The sequence below is a fragment of the Macaca mulatta genome, chromosome 5 (genome assembly GCF_049350105.2).
Source record: "Macaca mulatta isolate MMU2019108-1 chromosome 5, T2T-MMU8v2.0, whole genome shotgun sequence".
Lineage (NCBI taxonomy): Eukaryota > Metazoa > Chordata > Mammalia > Primates > Cercopithecidae > Macaca > Macaca mulatta.
In genome coordinates, this window is record NC_133410.1 from 175,749,265 (window position 1) to 175,759,344 (window position 10,080).

At 37.4% G+C, this 10,080-nt stretch overlaps 1 protein-coding gene across 1 annotated transcript in view; it reads right to left on the bottom strand.

Annotated features, from left to right (window-relative positions):
* The window catches only part of SPOCK3 (SPARC (osteonectin), cwcv and kazal like domains proteoglycan 3), a 482,003-nt gene extending 472,471 nt beyond the window's left edge, over positions 1 to 9,532 (bottom strand). Inside the window, exons 1-2 of the mRNA XM_015139470.3 lie at positions 9,488 to 9,532; positions 9,024 to 9,212 (exon numbers count right to left, since the gene is read on the bottom strand). Of these exons, the coding sequence (XP_014994956.3) occupies positions 9,024 to 9,212 (189 nt within the window). The 5' untranslated portion in view covers positions 9,488 to 9,532. The remainder of the gene's footprint in view (positions 1 to 9,023; positions 9,213 to 9,487) is intronic.
* Between the last annotated feature and the right edge of the window lie 548 nt (positions 9,533 to 10,080).

A 10,080-nucleotide genomic window follows, 5' to 3' on the forward strand; every position in this document is an offset into this window, starting at 1 on the left:
ACCACACCCGTCCAAAACTGTCTTTTCTATATTGAAATGGCACAATTTAAATAATCAATAACTTTTCTAATCAAACAGCTATGAAAACAGAATACTGAATTTAATTATCTCTGTTTTACAATAAGAGTGATAATATGGCTTAACAGTATCCAAAACATACAAGCCACATATAAAAACAGAAAGAATCTACCTCATACAGATTCTTAAGATTATTATTACTTATTCAACATGATGCTTTTAAAACCAATAAATGAACTAATGAAATATAATGGTGCTATTCCTGAAGGAGGGAATAAAAATTTTTATTAGGCCATTATTCTTAAAATCTAAATAGAAAAATCTGCAATATATATTCGGAGGTCGGAGACAACGTTTCTGATTCAGACCATTATTTCCTCAATAAAGGAAGGAGCTTGTGAGCAGAAAATTGAAGGCCAGATGACTTCTGGTGGAAGAATATTAGGGAAAGCATCAGTCCTTTGGGAGAAATGACATGACTGTAAGGGGAAAATAACTGTATGAAGACTTTTTACCTACCCTTTTACGTTACATATTTGCATACCATATTATTACTATTATTAATTTAATTATGTGTAGGTAACATATTAAGCAAAATTATATAATCATCCCTTGCAATATAATCATGCCACTAATATATATGAAAAATGATAAATAAATATGAACGTTTTTCTTTAGCAAGTATGAAGATGGAAAAATCAAGGATCATTCCAAAACACAAAATCTGATAGAAAGTGCAATTCACCATCTCTGTTTATGATTCAGTTAAGAAGTTCAGGCATTCTAATTGCCAGTAATCTCCTATGTCAAGAAAAAAAAAAAAAATCTAAAGAGTAAAGCCTGTATGGGAATTCTGGCAAATCCAATTTGCTGCAGTTTTAGTTTCCTAACTGTCCCAGAGATAGTAGAACCAACCAAAAAGATTGTTTTCTTTGCTTTCAAGCCTAAGAGCTGCATGAACCTGGCAAGGGTGTCACTGCTAGTATTTTTCAGCAAAACGTTGTTTGTATTAGTGGTACTTTCCTTTTTCTGCATCCAAGGAAATACACCAGTAACAGCAAGAGAGTATCCTGTTCTTTAAGAGATATGAGAAGTAAATTCTGATTCTTGCCCACCAATCACCATTAATGCCTTAACGCAGGGAACTCCAGACCCATGACCAAAGATCTACAGCTCAAAAAAGATTTCGCAGAAGTCATGCTAAATGATTTCACTAAAGGAAAACAGTCTTGGTATGTAGATTCAGGCTCTCCTTAACATGATAGCTTTTTGGATACTCTGCTTTGGTTTTGACCTTCGAAATTTCCTTTTAGAAATTAGCACACTACTACTTACTGCCAAACTCCTACAACTACAACAGTAGGTACTAGGTGTTGTAGTTTTGACCAAGCAAGCACGACTCAAGCATATCCTTCATGGCTAAGAGGATAGTGGGATAATATGGAATTTGGAAGAAAGATTGATTAGGGAGGAAAACAACTGACAGGCAATGATAAAACAAAATTCCCATCAGAGGACACAGGGGTGGAGACTGAGAATATTTTCAAGAGATGTTTAGATGATTGAAAGAGCATAATCAGATCCATAGTTACCAAAATTTTCTCTGAGTGTTAAGTATTGCTTGCTTTCTTTTAGGGTTGATGATTCCTATTAAAGACTAAATTTCCCAGTATCCCTTATAGCTAGGTGTTGACATGTAACGAAGTTCAGGCCTGTGGGATACAAGTAGAAGTAATGTGTGATGACTTTCAGGTGAATTCTGGCACAAGGTGATTGTCCTAGATTTTCTATTAAACGCCTCCTGTTAGATAGGAAATGGCCATTAATAGAGAAGCTTGCTTGAGGGAGTAACCCTGAAAGCGCAGGCCTGGACACCCACTTCTTGACGGTCTCATGCTTGCGAAACAGAATTCTATCATTACTCGGGTACTCTGATTCAGGGTCTCCTTTCTGCAGGAACTTAACCTCTCTCTAACCAATGCATTGGCAGTTGTAAGTGAGGTGGAAGAGAAAGAAATAAATCTGAACTGTCGGTAAAGTATCTGGATTTACCGATACAACCATTAATTGAAGTTCAGTAGTTGAAGAAGAAAGGGAAGACACTAGTGCTTGATATTATCTATTAGGCAGCAAAAATATTTAAAGATGTTAGAGCAACACAATTATGTTGTCAAAGAGAAACTATGGAAAAAAGAATTGAACCAACTGGCTGAGGGAGCACCATGATGCATGTCATTGTCATCTGCTGTTGACCATTCTAAAACTGGACACGACAGCTTGGACATGGCATTTCTATTTTGGCATGTTTTGGAACTTATAGGACTAATGTGGTTTAATACTTACAACTTTATATTTTATAAAAATTGAATTTTTACTTAAATTACAAAACTGGCCTTGAAGTGGTCAGAAATTGAACTGGCCAATAAAAGGCAACACAGCTCTAAAAAACCTTTAGGTAAGGATTTTTCAGTTGGCAATGTATTTTGAATATAATGTCATCTCATTTAATACGTATTTTCTAGTGATAACTCTGAGACAATTATTGTGGTAATGCTAGGTGAATTGTAGGATTGTGGAGAGGAAGGGAGACTACAATCTGTAGCTATAGGGAGTTCACAGTGTAATGGGGTGTCCAAATCTGTAAACTAGAAGAAGTAGAAAGAGTAGAAAAGATGAAATGATTTTCATAAATAAAAAAAGACATATAAATACTCCAGGAGCTTATAGAACTTGGATAGTATTTATAGAAGTCAAAGATCAGTCTTTAAAAATAAGTACATAAAATGAAATAAAATTATGACCCAGATCCTGAAAACTAAAGTTGTATAAGAACATACAATGTCACTCTGAGTCACAATCATAAGATCTAAAAGCATCCAACCCCAAAGTCTTACTGTCAGAGTAGCAAAATAAATGCTCTATAGCAGTACACGATGTTCCTTTTGTATATCTAGCTAAAAAGTTTAAATATATAATCCCAAACAAGCTGTAAGAAGCAGAAAAGCACACTGTGTCCACACATGTAACAGTAAATGAAATCATCTCAAGTTATAAGATGCAGAAAACCTAACCAGGAAAAAAAAAAAATAAAGAAACCTAACATATCTTAACATTTTGGGGGTGGGTAGATGGATGTTGGCTTTCTACTCAACATGTTATGTGTAATAACTATAGACATATATGGTGTATACAAAAAACCTATAGCACAATATATAATTGCCTCTGTATTCAGATTATTTAACCTGTTATCAATTTGACATACACACATATAACACATATATATAGATATACATTTATGCATGAATCTACACACATAAATACATATAAACATAGACAACATACAGAGACAGAGTCATTTGTTTCTCTTACTTTCACTTTTACACTTAGTTACACTTTTCGTCATTGATTGGAAGTTTTGAGAGCCAGAGAGTTAAAAGTATGGCTTACTTCTCTATAATTTCTGTTAGGATGAACCCATGGAAAATCGACTAAAGTCTTGTGATCAATTCATACCTCCTGAGAGAATCTGATAATGTGATACCAGCTCTAGCTAAGATTCCCTCCAGAAACAAGCAGATCAGCGGATATTCTTTGACCCGCCTTCCTCCATCATGTGATACCTGATGACAAAACCAAACTTAAATCCTGACTGGCAAGCAGGGTAGTGGTTGTAGTAGCAGGTTTAAAAAAATAGGAGTGTGGAGTTTGTACTATGATCATGGCTTAACTAGGGATCCTGATGACAAAAACAAGAGTCAGGATGCTGCCAGAGCCTAGCCTCTTGCTGCTGTAGTTACTCACTGGCCCCAGAATTGTCCAAGATTGCTTATTGCTTCTCTTAAGAGGTCAATTGCCTCTCTCCGTTAAATCTCCCCATGATTTAAACAATATGAACAACAGTCCAATAAAAAGATTATTGCGTGCTACAGTCTTCACCAGCTCTGATCTGCAAATGTATATACACTATATTCACAAGCTTTTAAGAACTAAACACAGTGTTCATAATCACCAAAAAAGCAAAAGAAAGAGAGAAAAACACTCATGATAATGCGCTCAATTAACTGGGAAGAATTCCCAAGAAATGCCTGTGTTCTCAACTATAGTGAAATGTAGGTAATTATTACCACAGTTACAAATGTTGCTTCATAGTGAGAAACACTGAAAATGTACATTTTCATAAGAATTGGATATCCATTATGGAGAAAGCATTCTTAAACAGAGAGAAGAGTAGTTCACTTTATTAAATATGTCCAAATTATTAACAAATCTTTAACTTTATTTTTGATACACATTGTTGAAATGTATAATGGTAAAACTTTGTTGCCAGAAAGGAGGATCCCTCAATGGTAAGAGTGTGCCAGTAACTCAAGAAATATAACCAGGGCACATCATAAACCTAAACAAAGTACTGAGAGAGCATTCCTTCAAGATTCTCATTGTTTGAATTTTAATGACCTGTACAGCCATAGAATACTTTATTTGGAGTAGACATAGAAACACATGGTTGTATTTACTTTCTAACAACAGCAGAAGTTGATAGACCCTCGGGAATCTTTACTCCTCTGTAGCCCACTAAGTGCTAGGAAATATCCCTTACCATCATCCATTATCTCTTAAATAATCTGTGCACTTAAGAACCTCACCTTTGATGAAAAAGGCAAATAAAAAGAAAAAACAAATTAAGAATGTTCTACCTACTATTCAACACCCCCAAATTAGGTATTTTTTAAAAGTTAACTTATAATTTGAGTGCCTCTGAGACATGTCAGCCTGTATTTTATATTTTCTCAATATTCTGCATGTCCTTTAGCTTACATTAAGGTTAAATTTGTAAAGTTAAATTATAGAACTTTCTTATTGCATTAAATATATCTAAAGTATATTAAACATCACTTAAGGAATAAATGTAAACTGAAGTTGATTATGGTTTCTATAACACTAATGGTAACCGTTCCTTAAAACAAAAAGTTCAAAATGAGGCCCAGGTATTTTTATTGAAAAACAAATTTAATTTAATCTAGAACTATTTGAATTTCCATTAAAAGGGTACAATCCTGTTTTTATTATATGAGTTACTTAAAAATTAGCATGGCCATCATTCCTCTTTTTTCTAAGTTTTTATTATATTGATTCCTAAATACAATATTTGAGGGCTTCTCATATTTTATCTTTTTCTATCATTCCTAATTGCTGCATGTATTTCAATGAAATCAATAATAATTTTGATAATGTTATTATACCATGCATTACTAATTAATTCACTGATTCCAAATTCCATACTCATTTATTACATGATAAAGGGTATGGTTTAATTAAACTATAAAATGCAAATATTTGAAATATGCAATACGTAAGCCACTTGAGCTAATAATTCAGTTTCCTCATAATGATCCTGATTTCCAATTATCCTAATATATTCACAAGAATGGGATGTATGAATCCTTTACTCCTGCTCTGGGAGAAAGTAATGGTAGCCCCACAATTTTTCCACCGAGGAATCTTGTATACTTAATTTTGTCACTAACAACAGAGCCCCCCACCAAAAAAAAAAAAAAAAAAAGCATGTAACCAGTATATCTACTGAATATATACTATTGTCGAGAGAGTTTTTATTTTATTTTATTTTAAAATCCCATAAGTATAACCTAAGTAAAGCATGCTGGTTCTATCTACTGTACTTATGTTTAAATGTGTTGACTTTTCTATTTCTTTAGATTAAGTGAAACTTTTATGCTTTCCTAAAACATAGATATTAAAATCTTTATCAGAATTTGTATACTAATAACCACATAAATTAATAATTTTCAAAACAGTGAAAGCTCTTTATGCCTATAGCATTAAGGGTCCTACACTCCAAGAGTCCTTCAAAAGGACAACAAAGGTACTTTATTCAACAGACGTTGCTAGCATAGGGTAGTCAAAAATACTGGAGGTTTCTCCTATGTTAATACCTACTCATTATAAGCTTGTTTCTCCTGTGTTAATACCTATTCATTGAAAGCTTGTCTTTGCTTTCATTGCTTCTCTAGCATTTATATTGAGGAAACAGATAATGAGCCTCAATGGCAGTACTTCTTATGCTCACCTACTCTCACGTAACTCTATCCACTCTCTTTGTTCCTAAAGCTTTATTGTAAATCAACTATATTTACATATTTATATTACAAATAAAATATATAAAGAGTAGCATTTATTTTTAAAATTATTCAATTAAAATATAATGCTAAATTGTATTTTTAAATATTATTTAAGATAGTTTTCAAATGTATTCCAAAAGAAGGAACAGTTCAAACTTTCATTAAGGAGTTACTTGTAAAACAGTGCTGATTATGTAAAACAGTCAGGAGGAAAAAAATAATCATAAGGATTAATCCAAGCAATAATTATGCTGGTGCTTCCCAAGGCTTTTTTATAAATAAAATTAATTATATTTTATGGGAAAAAAGCACAAAACAAAAGTACTTCAGTTAAATTGTTTCTCAAATAAGAGGTTCAGAATTCCATGTTTCTTTGCCCTCATATAAAGTGAGTACATAAATCATTATTTGCGATATGAATGCTCATACAGAACATTTAAAGGTAGATTCATGCAGTACAGTATTATTTCAAGTAATGTCTTATCGCCACGTGCTTCTAGCTGAAAACCAACTGAAAAATAACATCCTGAGAGCTACAGAAAAGATTATTAAGCTAATGATTCCCCAAAAGGGAAAGAATATGCATAAATAGCAGTGAGGTGGATGGTGCAGATAAGGATTCTATATTATGCATTCGGAATTATTATTTGAGAAACCACACTGTCAGCATACATTTTATCATGTTAATAATAAGCAACAGGTGGTTCAAGGATTAAAAAATGATAGCATTTATCTGCTCCATTCCCTGCAGAAGTCATCTTTACATAACCGTAACTGTCTTACTAAAATGGTAACACTAAAACCTGACGAAAGTTTTTCCAATAAATCAGAATTATATTTTTAGGTATTACATATACTTCAAAACAGATATTTGCGTAAAATGTATCACTAAATCCTTTGAAAAATTTATGTACAATTTTGATGAACTTTTTCCTTGAGATCATAGAGCAATACCTGAAAATGATATAGCAATAAAATATTCTGTCTCTATAGAAATTGACTCCATAAATTCTAGCATATTTAGTAGGCAACTCAGCCTCTAGTAGGCAACTAAGCTTGTCTCAATAGTTTAAATCAAACACATTCACAAACTGCCTAAGCCACTCAATAATTCAATAAAGTAATTTGAATAAAGAGAAGACCAAGTTATTCAACAATTAAAATACATTTTAGAGAAGAAAGCTTTTATCTCTGCTCTCGTTGAAGATAGTAATACTCTTACAATTCTGCCAGCAAGGAATCTTGTGTAGTTGATTTTATCACTATCCAGCAGAACTAAAAAACACACCCCAAAACAAATAGAAAACAGCATGCAACCAGTATTATCTACTAAACATATCCCATTGTTGAGAGGTCTTTCAAAAATTCATTTCTAAAAGATTTTAAAGCAGCCATTAAATAATGAAATGTCATAATGTCAAACACTGTTCAAATACTGATAAAATGTTCAATTTTTTTTTTTTTTTGCCAAATGAGGGCGTGATAAACAAATTCTCTTTAGGTTTAGGAATATCTCACTTGCTATCGTTTTTGCTTGTACTCAATATTAGTGTAAATTTAAAACAAATATGCAAGGGGTATGTTTTTATAAGGGCATACCCCTTATATGCTTAAACTTTGTTCATAAAGTATGTAGGCAAAGTTCTCCATTAAATATTCTCAATCAAATTTGTGTTCCTTCAGGAATCCCTCTGCTAGGTTTGGCTTGTCAGCTACTTCATGGAGAGGTTGAGAGAATGGGTTAGAGGAGGCAGGATGAAATCTAGCCTAGGCTCCCATTTATTTTCCCAAATGATGACCGAATCAGAGCTGATGAAAGAAGTTAACTCATCTCCACGTAGTGCAGTGCAGATGTACTCCACGAGAAATTCTCTCAAATGTCACGGTAAGTATTGGCAATGTGTCTGGGAATCACGCTTGCTCCAGTTCATGCGTTCTGTGCTTTAAAGGGTGGGCTGGGGTGGTGGTTATTCAGCCATCTGGGCGGCCTCCTCACTGGGACAACTGAGTTCAAGGCTTCCAGTCATATTGCGCTCTGTACGTGAGCAGCTCTTACTGGGCTCCATTCAGATCAGGTGAGAAAAAAAAATGACTGGCAAGTCATGGCCACTGGCTTCAAGTGTCTAAACCTGGCTCCCTCTTAATAACCCTTTTGAAAACTCCCCAGGGGAGTCTATGGTTTAACTCTTTCATCGCTGTCACCTGCAACCCTCCCGCCCTCGCATCCCCTTCCCGCAGATTTCAAGGCAGTGATTCATTTTGGAATAAAACGTAATCAAATACATTGCAAACATGTTCTGGATTAAAGTCATGTTGAAGCACAAATTTGATCGACAATTTTATGTAATCGGGAGCAGTTCAACGAGTCCCTACTGGTGCCGCCAAACATCCTCCCACTCTTGGAGAGCGGGCATTTATAAATCTTACATCTTCCTACCTCCTCCCTCAAATTCCTTAATGGACCATTAGCGACGGGATCGATCCTAGTTACTTTAGTAGCGATACATCGCAAAGGCACATCTGCTGTGTTTACCCGTGCCAGAAACACCATTCAAAAGTTGAGAGGGTAGAGCCAGCACTTTCTAACCTTTGTGGGCCGGGAAGGGGCACAGGGAAGAGCAGGGTGGGGGAGGAAGAGTGGGAACCTTGTGAGACCTGAACTCTTGTGCATCCAAGAAGCAAGCCCTTGAACCAGCTGGGAGGGGGCAGCGGAACTGTGAACTTCTCCAGCAGCCCTGCGCCGCCGCACTTCCCTAAATCCCTCTCCCCAGAAAACGGAGCCCACTCCCCACCCACACCCGGCCACCGCGGCCCCCGCCACGGAGCAGCGCGCGCGTGTGCCCGGGGATGGGGGTGCGCGGCACTTACGTCTCGGAATTTGTTCCACTGTCCGACTTCCTTGTCATACTGAGAGATTGTGGTGAGCCATTGTTTATCATCCAGAAAATTACCGCCGTCCGACCGCCCCCCGGCTGCAGCCACCGCCGCGGCTGCTGCGAGAGACTGACTGCACCAAGCGGCTGCACACACACACAGTACGGCTGACACCTTGAGCATCTGGGAGAGGAGACACAACGGGGGTGGGGGGGATGTCAGTGTCAAATAAGGGGTACGAAGCCAGGGGCGACCCTGGAAAACATGCATTAGCAACGACGGGGGTAGAGGGAGGAGGAGACAAGCAGAGGCAAGCGTGTCCCCTCCCCGCAGGCTTTACCCCCAAAAGCCGGGCACTCACACACACGCAGACCCAGAGGAGAAGAGGTGGGTATAAGGAAGCAAGCCCCAGCCGCAGCAGCCCGAGCGGGCAAAAAAACCGCTTCCTGGCACATCACCTTGTTGTGAGCCAGCACTGTGCTCGCAGCTCCTGCTGGAAATGCAGCCCTGCTCTGCCAACTCGCTGCTTTCTGGAGCTGCTGCACGCGCCGCCGTCTCGAGCCGTCCACTCAGCTCCCTGCGCCCGGCGCGCTCCCCCCATCTCCACCCTCCCTTCGCGCGCGGATCTCCAGCTTACTCCCCTCCGTTCCCCCTCCCTCCTCGACCTCCGTTTTTTTTTCCTCTTCCACCTCCAGCTGCAGTTGGCTCCGGATACGACGCTTGGCTGGAGCCAGAGTACGAGTTAGCTCCTAGCTTAGGAATCCTTATCTGCTTTGTAACCTCTCCCCTCCAGAAGAGGTTCTCATGTTCGCGAGAGAGCCTGCTCATTCTCTGCTCCTGGATTTAACACAAAGCGTACTATCTCTCGCAGTTGCCTCTGCTCCACAATTTCCAGGGTTGTCAGGCAGACGTGAGAAATGAGATCTGAGGACAACTTTATGCATCAACAAATAAGAATACCTGGACTTCCTACCCTGTAAAGCTCCTGGACTCAGCTCCTCCCTAAAGAAAGGCCATCTATCCACAAGGTCTTGGGAGATCTGTTTAATTT